General features: G+C 39.6%; 1 protein-coding gene across 5 annotated transcripts in view; it reads right to left on the reverse strand.

The window, feature by feature from the left end:
- FRMPD2 (FERM and PDZ domain containing 2) overlaps positions 1-12,179 on the reverse strand; it is a 67,789-nt gene extending 55,610 nt beyond the window's left edge. For 3 of the 5 annotated variants that reach the window (XM_087767239.1, XM_087767238.1, XM_087767237.1), the window contains exons 1-2: positions 4,861-4,975; positions 2,928-3,059 (exon numbers count right to left, since the gene is read on the reverse strand). In XM_087767239.1, coding sequence (XP_087623365.1) covers positions 2,928-3,059; positions 4,861-4,876 — 148 coding nt within the window. In that variant the 5' untranslated portion in view covers positions 4,877-4,975. Of the gene's footprint in view, positions 1-2,927; positions 3,060-4,860; positions 4,984-5,860; positions 6,051-7,285; positions 7,352-8,319; positions 8,478-12,055 lie in introns of those variants that run through there. The other 2 variants (XM_087767242.1, XM_087767240.1) reach the window with 2 other exon arrangements.
- Between the last annotated feature and the right edge of the window lie 4,269 nt (positions 12,180-16,448).

A 16,448-nucleotide genomic window follows, 5' to 3' on the forward strand; every position in this document is an offset into this window, starting at 1 on the left:
GCCAGGGGAGATTTAGATTAGATATTAGGAAAAATTTCTTCACAGAGAGAGTGGTTAGGCATTGGAATAGACGGCCCAGGGAAGATGTAGTGCTCAGGGACATGGTTTAGAGGTGGACCAGGCAGTTAGGTTAACAGGTTGGACTCGATGATCTCAGAGGTCCTTTCCAACCTTAACGATTCTATGATTCTATATCAAACTATTACCTAGGCAGAATGATAGAGGTGATAAGATAAGCTATGTGGAAGCAATCATTTAGGTCAGCTTTTTCTCTGGATAAAATATCCATGAACTACACCCTGAGACCTCACTCTGAATTCCAACATGAAAACATGACATTGAATTCTAGTGTACCAACCACCAATTGCAATTTTAAAAACTAGAAAATCTACAGTAACATTGCTAAAATATGCATAAACATGTTTTTTCAAGCTGCAGATGGTAGTGACAAAATGTGAGATTTGAGATAAGCCAAATAATCAGGGCTAGTTACCAAAGTTAACATTCAGTCCTGTGTTCTGAAACTACATGCTTTTTAATGAGAAAGCCTTGCAAAATTCTCTGCTTACACTATAGGTTTCACAAAATTGTATAAATATACTTTGACAAGCACATAAAATTCCCCTTAGTTTTTCTGTCTCAGCTGTTATGGCAGTGGGACAAGTTGGCTAGTTTCAGTGGCCAGACTGCCATGCTTTGATCGCAAATCCAACACGTTCCTCATGCTTAAGTAACATGTGGCCCTCAAAGAAGTTGATCCTGTAGATGATTAATTTATTATATGTTAAATGAGCTTCTAAAGTACAGTCTGGATAAAGATATTGATCTCCCTTGATAATGGTGCTCTACTAGATGGTAATATTTCTTTTCAGGAAGAATGCATTTTTCTAATACATTATCTCGTGAAAGAATGTCTGAGGCAAGCAAGCTCTCACATTCTGTGTTTTCTCGTGTATTTTTAGAGTTTTGTCTTACAAAATCCTGAGTACAAACAGCTACCAATGTTTCAGTGGAGACTGAGCCATGCACAAATTCACTGGAATGAGCCTTTCTAAAGTTTATGACTGAAATTTTTTAAAGAAGGACTTACAAAACAGGCTCCTTAGTTTACCTTCACTGTGTGCTACTAGGTATGTGACTGACACGTGTGCGTCACATAGGGAGCAGCTGCAGTCTCAGGTTTTTATTGCTGCTGATATTGATTGCAATTCTGGAGCTTCAGAAAAGCAGTGCCTTTCAGGAGGAGAGTATCAACAGCAGTTGTATGAGTAATCTCACCTTCCCATCCTTGGGGTTGAGGGCTTGGGGCTGAGAGGCTATTACATGTTGGGTTTTTTTTTTCTCCCAGGATGTATTTGCTTTCTCTCTGTGAATTATCTCCTGGCAGACTTGTGATAATGCAGTGTGCACCCAGGTTTTTTGCCATCTTTCCTAGGGAAATTAGTCCCTTGAGATCATGCTCTATGCCTTTCATTTTTGCCTAGTAAATTTTAAACCTTTCGAATTTGGAAGAGCGTGGGTAATATGTTCCTACAAATTTCATTACAATCAGCAGCTGGATATCAAACCCAAATTAACGCTCCCCAGTGAGAACAAGCAAGGACTACTCAGCAGTTTTCTGTTATTTACGGCATCAATGAACTAACCAGTCGGCGTGCATACCTTGTTGCATCATAACTGATGTAGTGCATGCTACGGTTATTGCCTTAGGGAAGAAGTTTCTGGGATAAAAAAAACACACATGCTTACAGAGCACGTTTGAATCCATGCTACATCAGGACCTAGTACTTCATTTCTCATGGAAGCTCATACTGGGAGGAAGTAAACTCTGAAGTACAGAAGTAAACTTCCACCTCTGGGTCTGGAAGCTCAGGAGAAGTGCCCCAGGCAAGATTGAAAAAAAGGCTGAAAGCAGCTGGGAGGGTGGGTAACTGTGGAATGGAGAACAGAAATGGGCAGGAGTCTGAGAATGGGGAGCTGGCATGGTAAGTTTGGTTTTTTAGGAGACACTGATGACATTGGGCAACAGAACTCTTTGCTCTTGGGCAGTGTGAACGTCCTGTCTGCGTGTCGCTAGCTCAGGTTACAATTTAAACATGAAGATACACACGCACAGCAGTACTCTTCTTCCTGCTGAATTCCCTTCTTTGCTTCATAGTATCGCCCTACACTGTGATTTAAGTGGCTTGGGAAGGACCCTGACTGATGTCTTCACTGAATGGATCCTCTCCCAAACAGTTTCTTTCATGCTGTTCCTGCCATAAAAGGATTGAAAGTGGAGCTAATATTCCACTCTGATCTCTCTGGACAAAGTAAATCAGAAAAGCAGCATTGCAACCTGGCATCTATCACAACAAAAACAACACACTGAGCAGGAATACACAATGGCTTTAGGATAAAAATGAAAGAAAACAAAGGGTTGTTCAGTTGGTTTTTTTCCTCTTGATTTCAGAATTAGTCCGTTTGGTTTTGAATGGACTTGAAGAAGCATTATTCCCCACAATTAAAATCTCAGGTATTATTCATAGATATAACTGATTTCAGTGCTGCCATCTTGACATTGCCCATCATATGCATTTGTGGGGTAAGTCCACCATTTCTCATCCGTTTTAAGACCCCATGTGCCAGAAACATGCTGTCAGGCTTTGTCTGTGATCTGCTGAACAGCTTCACCTGGCAAAGGGGGCATGAACAAGAAAGATGTGATGGTGCTGCATGGTAGCCAGGGAATATATAGCTTTACAGTAGGACACAAGTAAAAGGGAATCCAGTATAAAAGGATCTTTCTTATCTGCAGCTTAGCACAAACATACCTCTCTAGTCACGTAACCACCTATCACCTGACCATACGTGTGTAGTCTCACATTTCAGAGGACAAAAGAGATGAGTACATAATTCATAAACATAATCTTTCAGGAAAATCTTGCCTCTCCTGTGTCCTCGGTTAGACAGTATCAAAGATGTACTTTCAGAAATACTGTTAGAGTCACTGTAGTCCACAGAGAGTTGTCTGTAATCTTCTGTTGACCAACTGTAATTCATTAACCTGGACCCTTTATCTGGAAACAGAAAGTAAATATGGTGACTCAAATACTTCATTTATAAATCATTGTATCTGCATGATAATTTAAATAATACTTGGCTTGGCTAATTTTTATATAGTCCACGTCCATCTGTCTGTCTTCTAACCCTGACTTCAATTTCTTAAGGACCAGGGAAAGCTTGGTAATTTCATTCTATTAGTTTCATAATCTTATTCTGACCCAAAATAGTTCTCATAGTTCTCCTCAACCATTCCAAATAAAACAAATCTAATATATTAATTCTATTCTGCATGTTTAACTGAGAGGTTTCAAAGTGCAGATAACCTGCAAAGTTCTTATATTCTGAGGCCCAAAACCTTCAGCTGTAAAGTATTTTTTCAGTGTGCTAGATGGACAGTGCCCAGACAATCCACTGCCAGACTCAGCTGCAGAAATTCCATTAAGGGGTCACCCTAAGTCATTACGAAGTACATATTTCTGTTGCACCCTAACTTAAATTTGGTTGCATTGTCTCTTGTCCTTTTCCAGAATCTCTGAAGGTGATAATTTTTAATTAAAAAAAAGAAAGAAATGGAATGCTGCCTTGAAAAGTGTGGCTCACATGTTCTCAATGTAGTCGACATCCTGATTCACTGAAGTCCTTCAGCAAGTGTAAGCCACATGACTTGAATCCCTAGAAAACCCAGAGATCACCCCAGATACACAATCACTAGAACCAGTAGAAGGGAAGTGGCAGGAATTTGTGGCTAATAGGGGGCTGAAGATGGGAATATAACTTTTGGCAGCAGCAGAGTTTTCACCAGATTATGCAAGTGTGAATCTATAAACTCAGTTTCTGAATGAGTGAGCGAGCCAATATGATTTGAGGGGTGGTTTGTCCGTACGTTTTCAAAAGAATCTCCTTTTCTTATGACCAGTAATACTTAATAGAAATGTTCCACAGGTATTTAAGCATATGTTTAATTCTAGCTGAAGTTAATGGAACATATATGTGATTTGCTGAATAGGAATTGGATTGTTCATGTGCCTAATGTTCAGCATATCCAAAAAAAGCATGTGTAGCTTGGGACAACCTTTCCCGTGCCCCAAAATCAGATTTCTGTTGAAGTGAGCAGTACAATAGACAGACTAGAAAAAAGAACTATCTGAACCTGAAGTCCACATTTAGTTACAGTTAGAGAATTACTCTGGGGGATAATAAAATCTTGATCTTAGTCAAATGAAATGTGAAATTAGTGTATGCTGGTTTATTTATATAGTGAGCAGGATTTGGTCTTGTGTCTTGAAATCACTCCAGCAATCCATGTGTGAATTTATAAAACATCTTTTGAAGAGAAAACCAGAACTAAAATCAAAAAGAAACCACAAATCTTTGCTTGAGTAATCAAATAGGAAGGATGAATATATATTCCTTAATGGCAACAGGATAACTTCACAGAATCCCACTCTTTACCTTCGAAAATACATTGGAGTATGCAAAGTACAAAAGACGTTTTGAAAGTAGGGGGTTTTTTTTATATGCACAGGTTTTATGCAAAGTGCTTTAGGAGTCGAATCTGTGCAAGCTGATTCGTTATCATTGCTTCACAGCCCTCAGACTACTGTCATTTGAGGAAATAAGGAACAGAAACCTTGCTGACTTTCCTCAGAGTCTTTCCATTATGAAGTCATTTATATGTAAAGCAATAAATATCCTATCCAACACTACATGTAATCACTACAGCATGAAATTAAACAATTCACCTAGCTTGGAAAAGACTCAGAAAAGGCTGGCTGTATACTTATTAGACAGTTCAGATTATAAGTCTTTCTTTACCTTGGTGAAAATTCATCTGGGAGGACAGTGGTGAGGTGTCTGATATTTTCTCATGCAGTCTCTTCCTTATCACATGACTTCTGTTAAGCTGAGAGGCTGTGCTGTCTTCGGTGACTACCCGCTCTATCTAGAAGACAGTAGTACTGCAAGTCAATGTCATACGATATATGGACTTCAGACTCTCATACTGAAGTGATCCTTGCCCTCTGCTTGTCAGAGGCTGCTGATTTGCTTGGTATAAGCACCTTCATCATCTCAGATTAACACAAAGCAGGATTGAGTTTTGATGGCTTCATGCTCTCATGCTAGCTGTGTTTAAGAGGGGATACCCTCTGTTACAGTGGAAAACAGAGTAAAAGAGAGTGCAGAGGAAAAGGTTATCTCAGAATGTTACTGAATACTGGTTGAAAACAGAAAAAAAATATTTGCAATGTGTTTTCTTCCAGTTTCATTCAGCTTGTCAACAAAAAGTGTTTGTTGATATTTCGAGTCTTGAAATAGACTCAGGTGCTCACTTATTAAAGACTTCATGTGGTCAGGCTTGATTGCCCGGCAAATGTTCGGTTCCACTCAAGGACGATGAATGAAATCTCAATATTATGTAAATACGATTTCTTTGAATTTCACAATGAAAGTCTGAAACCAGAGTGGCAATAGGGAAATCTTTTCTCTTGTGTAAAGTCCATTCCTTTGGATGATACGAAGTCTCTGTAAAGGTTACAATTGATTCAGTATTAACCAAAGAAATGAAGATACTGTAAGTGCAAAAGCTGAATTTGTATCGTTTTCCAGGAATGTAAGAGTGGTGTGAGAGATGGCTTCATTGCCTCATTTGCTTGTACACATGCCCACTCAATTTCCTGCTTAGAAGTCTAGAGCCAAATCTCACTTCCTTAATTCATAAAAGCATTAATTTCAAGCAATTGCTCACCTGTATCCCATGTTGCTGCTTACCTCTGTCGCCAAAGAAAAGGAGATGATTAGAGTATAAGAGTAGTACCTACCTCACTGACACTTCCCACAGCAAACTGGACCATTTTCTTTATGTAGACATTTGCTGGTAAGGAAGCAGATTCCTTCTGATGTGCCTCACATGCTTCCAGAATTGATTCAGGAGAAAGCCTTTTATGTGGCAGATCTTCACATAGTGTCAGCAAGAGCGTGTGTAGTTGGTCACTCAGCTGGAGGGACTGAGTCAAAATGGAGGTACTGTTAAATTACATCTCCCAGTAATGTACATCCCCCTGAAATCCTGGGTAAACTGGGATCAGGAATTTCTGTAAGCCTTTCACCCTGGGTGAGAAATGGGCACTGAATTCCTTTAGACTTTGGGAAAATTCCAGACAGGCAGCATAACAGCACTAAATGGAGCCTCTAATGGGATCCAGGATAGCCTTGGAGGTAACTGGCATCTACAAGGAGGGTCATCAGCCCAAATAGGGGCTTCTTGGTGACAGACAACAGCTCAGTCTGCTCCACAGCTTTGCTAATTAGACTGAATCTTAAAGATTCACGCAAGTAAGACATGTGGCAGCATTAGCTTCAAAAAGGTGAGGAGTTATACCAGCCAAAACTGTTGCCATAGAGACCAGATACATAAATTTTAGAGTCATTTAGCTTATAGAGCCTTTTCTCTTAGACCATGTATACCAGTGAAAGGGAGGTTAAATCTACTAAAAGCTTGTGCTCTCCAAATCAGAAACATGCAATCAAAGGCATGGATATAGAAATGAAGCAAAAGGTGTGCTACAAATCTTTGAAAGGATTCTGGATAAGCACGAAATGTGAAATTTCAATTAGCAGAGATGCTGGTACAATTTGCTCAGAAATAAGGAGAGGTATTTATTTTTATTCCAGCATCCCATTCTTTGAAAAAGCACGTAAATGTGCACAGCACCACAGTCATGCTGACAGGACGTTTTTCTTTTAGCCCCTCCTATCATAGAATCATAGAATCATTTAGGTTGGAAAAGACCTTTAAGATCATCAAGTCCAACCGTAAACCTAAAACTGCCAAGTCCACCACTAAACCATGTCCCTAAGCACCACATTTACCCATCTTTTAAATACCTCCAGGGATGGGGACTCAACCACTTCCCTGGGCAGCCTGTTCCTTATTACAGTCTTGGAATAAATGATCTTCACTCTTAAAAGCAAGGTACAATTCATCTTAATGGGAATAATTCTGGTTTTTGAAGAAAGAAAGAAAAAAAAATGAAAGTAAAGATGAGACCTAACTAAATTCCTGATTTGGATGAACTGGTATTTTTGGTGAAGTCTGGACCTTGACACAAGCTTTCCAATTCTTTCTAGTGGTCCAAAACATAAAGCCCCTATTACTGAGACTTGAGATTATGCCTCTCAATCTTTGAACCTACCAATATAAAACAGAATAAAAGAAAACAAAAATGTTTGTGTTACTGGCCTGGTTTGGAGGAACCTGGTAGTCTGCTGACCAATAGAGGGTCATTCCTAAGGAATACACCAACATCTGTCAAAACAGAAAAGGAAACCCTTTATGAAGTCAACATTAAATGCAGAAACGCCTCGTACTAGAGAGACCATCTTTTTGTGTCTTTGGTCACAAAATGGCAGAAGCCAAACAGTTAATTTTTTTAAAAACTAGACTAGAGGAAACATATATAAAAGTACAATAGTGACTCTTGGCTTATGGACTAGATAGCATGCAATGAGTATTGTTCAGCTTGAGGGGCTGAGCCAGGCTGCCCTCTATCCAGTGATGCCATGAGTAGGTAAAGAAATTTGAAGTCCTTTCTTAGTTTTGAAACTCTCCCATTGGCAATTAAAGGTCTCCCCTACCTGCAGGACTGACTAGCAGCTGTGTCCAGGAAGAGGATTACTGGGGTAAGGGCCATCTACTCCAAAGCTTCATGTTTCTGCATAGCATCTAAGTGATCAGTTATGTGTGAGTCTGAAACTACTGTGTTCTGCCTGGGGGAAGTATGCACTGATGTGGTCCTAGTGGTATTTAAAAGTTTTAGGTACCTGAGTGTTGTATCTCGCTGTCCTGCCAGAGAGACTCTTTTGGCAGGGAGGAGAAAAGTAAATTGTTAACAAAGCCGAACATATTTCTGACTTCCTGGGAGTGCTTCCACTCTCTGATTGTATAGCTACTGCAGTCCTGCTGCTTTGGGGATTACAATTACCATATCTGGTCAAACATCATGTTCATAGAAATATTCTTCCTTTCTGTGGTCCTTTACAAATAATACGTTTTTGCAGACCTTGAGGACTGATGTTCAAAATTTATTTTGATGTTGACACGCATTCTAATCTAATTTGACCTGCAAGATACATGTAAATCTTTCTAACTGTAGCTTAATTTGTTTAGTGTTATTAGAAATGGAGTTTGACAGTAGATACCTGGTATGCTGCATTAAAACCCACAAGCTTGTCTTCATGAGGTACCGTCAAGATTTATTTCATAGTATACCTCACCTTTGTTAGTCTGATGCGGTGGTTTTTACTTTGTTTGTGGAGCAATTCTGGTGCACTGAAAGGGACAGCTTCCATCTGAGATGCATTGTTTTGGAAGGACAAATTTCCTTCAGCAGACAGTAGTACTGACCATGGACAAATCACACAGATGGCAGGGTCTGAAAAATGTTGAAGAAGATAATGGAGTTCTTAGTGTTGGATTCACTGCGCTCAGAAAATCATATTGCTGGTGTCTCACCTGCATAGCCAAACCCATCACTGAAATTTCCTGGAGATGTACCCAGAAGTCAGTGGAATCATATTCGTTTATGCCTGGCTGATTTTGTCAGCTGGAATTCAGTGATGGTTAAAGACTTGATTTCTCTCTCACATCATTTCACACATATAAACAATATCTTGATTTCAATGGATTTCTGAAGCCTAAGGAAAGGCTATGTAAGAATGTAATTCTTTACATTCCATATGTAGATTCTGGAGATCTTGACTTTTTTGGTAGATCTTTTTATGCAAAGCACAAGAGAATATCAGAAAAGTAGAACACTCCTTCCAATAAAACATGAATACTTTGGAGCTGGCATTTGCAAAAGCCCTTAAGTTAGCTTCCATTAAGTGGCATGACCACGGTACAAATCTCTTCTCTGTGGTGATATTTTTTTGTTCTTTGTGCTGCTTAGAGTCAGTCAGCTCTGCATTTTAGTAACCTCTCTTTCAGTGTATTGTGTCTAGCAAAGCCAAGTTACTTTGCCAGAAAGTCAGTGTCAGGAGTCAGTATCTTTTTATTTCCATTGTACAGATGAAGAAAATGATGCAGAGCCCAGCTTTGATGACTACACCATGACAGTCAACAGAAGCTGAGGTAGCAGTAGAAACAAACTTCCCAAGTCTCAGTGCTATAACTTACTAAGCTTTTCTTTAAGAGGAAGCATCATTTCCAACTAACCTGAACTTTGGGATTTTTTTTTACCAGAATGCAAATATGAAAACTATCCAAACCAAAACTTAGACTAGATTCTACCAGTAACTTGAACAGCCATGATAGTTTAGCATTATTCATTCAATCTTTTCTGTCTGCATGTCAGTTCTGTTAAAAGAGAGGGGATATTTCAAACAAAGTGTTTTCAAATGATAAATGTAGACTCCTAAACCTGACACGGTCCTGAGGACTATAATAGGCCTTAATGGCTCTGACCAGCCTCACTTGGGACCTACGCCCAACCTCTGCCCATAGTCCCAGGCTCCAGTTAAGCTCAGCCCAGGGCCTTGAGTCCCTGCCTGAGGGATGGTGTAGGAGTGCCTGTCTCCAGCTCAGCCACAGCCATGCCTTGCCTGACTGTGGACCTCACTGATCCTGACCCTCAGACTGACTTCCCAGTCTGACCTCCGACTTGCCTTGTCACTATGGACTTGACTGGTGATCATGGGGCTGTCTGACCCGCGTTGCTCACACCAGACCTGATCCTAACTCAGCTTCCCAGCTTGACCTCGGACCTGCCTTGTCACCACAAACTTGTGTGGTGATCTGGATTCTCAGTTGTCAACCCCAGACCTGCCCTGCTTGCCTTATTTGTGTACTGTGGGATAGGGCCCTGGCTGGCACAGCCCCTGCCCGGCCACCCTTGTTAACTGTGCTTGGGTCTGTCCCTATTCCTTAGGGAACAGCTTGCCCTTGCTGTACTCCGAAAAAAATCTATTTGAAGGTGTTTCAGTAAGGAACTGGATTCTTCCTGTGAAGGGCTGAGTACTCTTAAAAAATATCACTGCAGACATCCACTGAGATCGGTCCCAGTGGTCTGAAGCAGGAGTGGAAGCATGAGGATGTTCAGTCTTCCGCAAATAATCTGCACTTGCATACGTGCATTAAGTGAATTTGAACAAAGACATCCAAGTGATTTCATTAAAATATTCATTAAAAAAGCATAATAAAAAGCATCTGAGATCAATCTGTTTATTTTAGAAAGAGGAAAAGCTGCATTAACTATGGTAATATTTAGATACAGGGTTCCTGGAAATAAAGGTAATTTAAAAAAAAATGTTGGCTGTTGAACCACTCTGTTCAGTTTAGACCATGAGAACAGAAACCATTCAGATCTCCACAGGAGAAGAGCTCTGAAACATGCCCTAAATGCTTTGGTATTTTAGCATTTAAAAATTATATATTAAAAAAAGGCTACTTAGTTCTTATGAATAGTGACTTTTACATCAGGAAAATGGATGGTAAAAATGTGTAAAATGTTAAGCTGGGAACTCATATACACCTAGGAGGTTTGTATAGCCTGAGGACCCAGAGATTCAAGACTTATGGACCACTGGTATTTGCAACAGTTGGGGCATTTACTTCTTTAGAAAATTAAAGGTCTTAGAATCATCAGCTAGCCTTCTCTTTCGTTCCTTCCCCGTTTTCTGTAGTATTGTATGTAAATACAACTAGTACATGCTGGGAAATTTGTCTGTTTTAGAAACAGATAGCCAGCTTGTACTTTAGCCTCGATGAAGATTACCCGGCCTTCTGTAATGTTGACCAGCCAATGAATAAGCATATCTGCCTAACCAGTCAGTGCCCAAACACGTTGGAAATATTGCTACAGCAAGTGGTGCTGACCATCACCAGGTCTAGCAGGATTTATTACATCAATCACAGTGCAGCACAAACGCGGCAGTACTAGCCCTGAGAAGAGGCTGATTCCAGAAGCAATGTAGCTGTAATTAAGAGATGTGGAGCCAGAGATATGCCTTAGTCAGCTGGGATGATGCTATGCAGAGGTAGTTTACCTTCTCTGCTCTCCAAGAAACAGGAGCACTGGGGATTCAGCTTCAGAATGAGTCCAACTTGGCATCACTTCTGGGCTTAAGCTCCCTAAAGACATGTTTGAGCAGCCTTGCACTTGACCTATAGACCAGCTTGGTTCTACATCCCTGCTTCCTCTTGTTTTACTCTTCATCTTCTGATCATAATACCCTAAATTTATCTGGTGCAGCATAGGGCACATAGGCTGATTATCTCAATTCAATAGACATCCAAGAAGTCTTGGTTTTTTGTTTTTTGTTTTTGTTTTTTTAAACAAGACATCAGGAAAGCATGGTGTCAGCTTAGTGACTGGCACTGAGTTAATAAGCTGTGATGGACCTGAGCTGAGTCTATCCAGGTGGGTATCTGTGCTGCACTCCTTGGCACATTCCTAGTGCCTGTCTTGTCTGGGATGTTCTATCCTCTTGTTACACTAGATAATAGAGCTCTCTTGTACAGCTGGCCTGCTTGGCAAGCATTCCTCATGATGACTTGCCTAGCCATTATGATAAGTCACATTATTATCATCAAGGATAAAAGTCTCTTGCTAGCTGAATGAGGAGCCATGTGGATTTGCCTGTCCTCCTCTATCAGTACATGAAGGATATGATCCTAGCTGTCACTGCATTTTCTGTGTGTGTATGTTATTCAGACTCTAGGAAGGACTCTTCTGTCCTGTTCCACTGTGTATAGTTGTACTCAGATGAATTAATACTGATGTGTAATTTGAAAAAAAAAACCAAACTGTGTGAAGCTCTCTTATGTAGGCAGCGCAGTCTGCATGTAATCCCAGCAGCACTGAAAGATTTCTCTTTTTTCATTAGCAATATGCTATTATTGCCATTAGTGCTTTTTGTCTCAAAAAAACCCCCAAAAAACTCAAAAGAGCTAAAATAACTCAAAAATGAGTTTCCAACATTAAGAACTATAAGAAGATACTTTTCACCTCACCTTTGTGAAGGTCCTCCAGAAGCTGCACTGTGGCCAGGTACAAGAGTGCCCATATTTCTTCTTCCTCCAAAGGGCTTCCTTTTGCCCACAGGACCTCAGCCAGTGTCACACAGGAACTGCTCATGGTTGCTGCAATAGAAACCAGATTTTGGACACACTAAGGTAGACTGAATTGCTCAAAGCAAACCATACTGATTACAACTGTACCCTTCTCTCACAATAAGAAGTATTTTGTGAACTGCCCTGCTGCTTTCTTCATGTAAGGTAGGTATCATTCATTCCTATCTTAATCTGAGCAAGAGTAAATAAAAGGGACTGAACTAAGTGACTTCCTGTAATGTTTTTGAGCCCTTCTAGTCATCATTTGAAACTAATCACAAGATTCTGTGGGGCAAACAGTTTTTACTCAGGAGATCCTTCATGAATATGTGCTGTTCAGACTTTATGAGTGGTTATCTGAATGGTAGGGCATTGATTTTGCTGCTTAATTGGATGCTCTTGTCTATAAACACATGACAGACTTAATCTAAGAGAAAAAGAATGGCAAAGCAAAAGAGATGCACTGTAACATGAAAGCTTTATAAAACACAGTCCAACAGAGCAATTGAGTTTCATTCATTGCTCAGATTGATCAGTAAAAGCTTGTAGACTTTTACTGAATTCATTGATGAGAGACTTCCTTGGTCAGATACGTAAGACTCAGAACTCGCAGTTCATCTGTACCAATATACATATAAACTTGCTTTGTTTCACTAAACCAAATCAAAAGATGATTCCCTCTGTGAGCTGCTGAATAGCAATTTAGTGCCTCCAAGCACACTGTCCTATCCGACAGGTTCGTAAGACCTGGTGTACTGCAGAAGAATGTTCGTCCACATGCTCTCCCTGTTTTGTCTCAGCTGCAATGCAGCATCACATCATTTAGAGAAAGGCATCCTGTAGTAAATCATAATTTAATGTTTTACCTATTGGAAAAGTATTCTCCTAATCCCAGCCAACTAGAAACTGATTTGTGACTTGAAATATTGAGGCTTCTTTTCCTCTGAATATTTTATCATACTAAATATTGGCAAAGAAAGTTTTGTTCTTCATAAATGGCCCTGATTTTTCCATTTCACCAGTTTCACATATCTGTAATTTACTATATCTAGGCAGAGCTGCCCTAGGTCTACACATCGATAAGGAAAACTGAATCCAAGCATAAAATTTGCTAAAAATTTTTGAACTTAATTTACGCTTTTGCTGTTACTCTCCTGTAACAGTGAGCTCCATAGGTTGATTGTATGCTGTGTAAATAGGGGCATAATGAGAAAAGTTGGAAGTGATCCATCTATTGCTTTGAGGTTTTGACATTGTCTGTAGACCAGCAAGTGAGGACACTAGAGCCTAGGATGCTTTTGTCATGTACAGGATTATAAATACCACTGTAAAATGACTTCACTTACAGCCTGAAAACAGATCTTCCCCCCTAACGATTTCTTCCCCTTCTGTACACAGCCTACTTATTGCTACCATTTGCTCTCTGCCTGCAACAGAATTTACTGTGCCTTACAGCTGATATCTTTGCCAGCTTCCCATTTATTATGCAGTCTTCAAGGGGTCACTGCAAGAGCATTACGATGTTCTGCAGGACCAACTTGTTGCTGATTAACAGACTACTCAGACTTTGATTCATGGGGTCTTGTCCTGGCTCACTAGCTTCCAAACAAGGAATCACAATGCTGGAAGAATGATCCCTCGCTGCAATCACTATGGGATTATGGACCAACCTAGTGACATTTTAAACAGAACCAGAGTCCTAATTTTAGTCTCTGTAGCTTCAAAGGATAGTAAAGCTTCTTAAGAACCTAACCTTAATTAGAATAGACAGACAAATCTTCTTAATCTAAGCCATCACCATTTCTCTTAATAATAAATTACTGTGATAGCATTTCACTTAACCCTGTGGTACTGGGACTAAGCAATCAATTCATGTCCCCAGAGCTAGAATCTGTGTGGCTTCTCCATATGGGTAATCCAACAGACTGTACTTAGTGCTGTTTTACTTGAGACTGTGCTGGGAGAAGGAGCACTGCATCCTCTATTTTAGATAGAAGTGGTTATACCAAGTGATTTCAATGCTGATATTTCTAACTAGCTTAAGTTACTCAATAAGCAACTATCCAGAGTGCAGGCATTACAGCTTTATAGAGCCAAAGTGAAATCAGCCGTTACACCAGAGCTGCTTAACTTTTGTAGTGAATGCTTTTTCTAAGAGTAAAAGTAAATGTCTCACATCAATACTAAGTATGAATAAAATGAATTCTGCTAGCAGGGATGTGCAAACTTCTTCCAAACATTACTAGATTGTATGGCCATGGAAATCATAATCTCTTTAAAGTGTAATAAATTATTGTTTTAATGCAACGTAGAGTTAAGTCATGTGTTATTTTACAAGCAAATTGGCAACTGATTTTTAAACACACTCAGAATGCCCTGTAATTTTGAGCTGTATTTTTGACTTTTGGTTTTCATGACCAGCATGATGTGATATTTGACAAAAACATAACTGTGTGAGTGCTTGGGGAAAAAAATACATTTCATTTCCTTTTATAGCCAGGCTATGCTATGTATATGATAGGAGAGTAAAAGTGATATAAAGGTATTGTTATCATTGTAGCACTGCATATATTGATGGTCCCTCAATTTAATAAAAGCTGTGATCCAGAACTGAACAATTTTGACCTTCAAGCAAACTACAACTGATAAGGCAAAGCAGACAAATGAGGAGGCAAGGAGAAAAAAGTTAACAGTAACCTTGCCAAAAGCGATTTGATTGTTCACAGTAACACTACACATCAGGAAATGATCCTAGATCTAGTTGAGCCTGCAGGGAAAAATTAGAGCAGCAGAATGTAATCACCCACTTTGGAGTTTGGCCAGGATATAGAGGTTAACATTTTTGTGCCTGGAAGAAGTAGCAAAGGGCTTTCAGTGCCAATTTGTGTTCTGAGGTCAAAGACAAATCTTCTGCTGACTTCTATGGAAGAAGGTAGTGCCATCCAAACAGGAAAATTAGCCTTAAAATATCCTCCCCATTTTAATCTTTGCAACACATTCATTCATTACGGGGACTGTCTTAAACCAACAGATTTTCCCCTGGAAGAATTTAATCTACTCTTTTTCTATAGATATGAAAAGTACACTGAGGTGAGGCCAACACATCATTTTGCCACAAACATCCACCTATTTATCACATTTCTTTCTAAATTATTTTATTCTATTTTGGTACACTTTGTTTTATGATATGTGCAAGCTTTTGTCCAAACACTCATTGAAATCTAGGGTCAATGAAAGGAATTGATTATAAAAGATCATGAACTACAGCTTTGCATCTGAATTTAACACTTAATAACAATCATGCATTAGTAATTTCATATACCAGGGTCACTTTACGTGCAATTTGTCTTTATTAGATTTGGCAATCTTATTTAGTAAAATGTAAGGGAGCAACTTGGCTTTTGTCAACCTTCATTTTTACTTTTGCTGCTTTGTTGACTGTATAAAGACAACAAAAGAACTAAAACCCTTTACTTCTGTATGGAAACTGACCTTCCCTTATCAAACACAGTCATGTGAGTTAAACACCCTCAAGGGGAACGGGGCGTCTGGATTCCTAACTAAATGATAGCCCTTTTCATGCAAGCCTATCAGAGGAAGTTCAGTGGGGAGTTGGTTCAGCTGTAGAATCAGTTTCTATAGCATGAAAGTCATCCATTACCTGGATGATGGTGAAAAAACAGATCAAAAAGGGAGATCATAGGACACAGCAGTGAATAAGATGGTGAGGAAGGAGAAATCACATATAGGTTTTGAAAATATGGGGTCAAGTCTGTTCCTGGTCTACTTTTAAAGGCATCAGGCAAGAACAGATTTGCCCCAGTTGGGCATCCTGAAAAACAACTGGAAATGAGAACTTTGGCAAAAAGTTTGTGTATAAACACAACAACAACAACAACAAAGGATTAACGTTGGGTAGGAACCAAGCATTCTGTGAACTGGAAAGGCATCTGTCAAACCAGAAATGCCTTTCAATTTTTACTGCCTGGAAGCTGTTCTTGCAGAGGTCTTCTCTTTCTTCTGATTGAATATCCAGTTCTGCTTCATTACTCTATCTGTATATTGCAAAATACCTAGCTGGAAACTTAACCAGCTTTTAAATTGCTGAAGTGTGTAAACAGATGCAGATTTTGGAAACAGTTGGTCTGAGAAAGGTGTATTGCCTATTTATGCTTTGGACATAAATGCCCATCACAGCCCCTCTACTAGAGGTGACTAATTGATTTTGACATGAGTGAGCCAGAGAGAGGCCACATAAGTAGGTCCTCTGACAAATCTGAGAGGTTGCTAACCT

Source organism: Nipponia nippon, unplaced genomic scaffold, assembly GCF_047370975.1.
Source record: "Nipponia nippon isolate SJK-2023a ecotype South Korea unplaced genomic scaffold, ASM4737097v1 scaffold_3, whole genome shotgun sequence".
NCBI lineage: Eukaryota > Metazoa > Chordata > Aves > Pelecaniformes > Threskiornithidae > Nipponia > Nipponia nippon.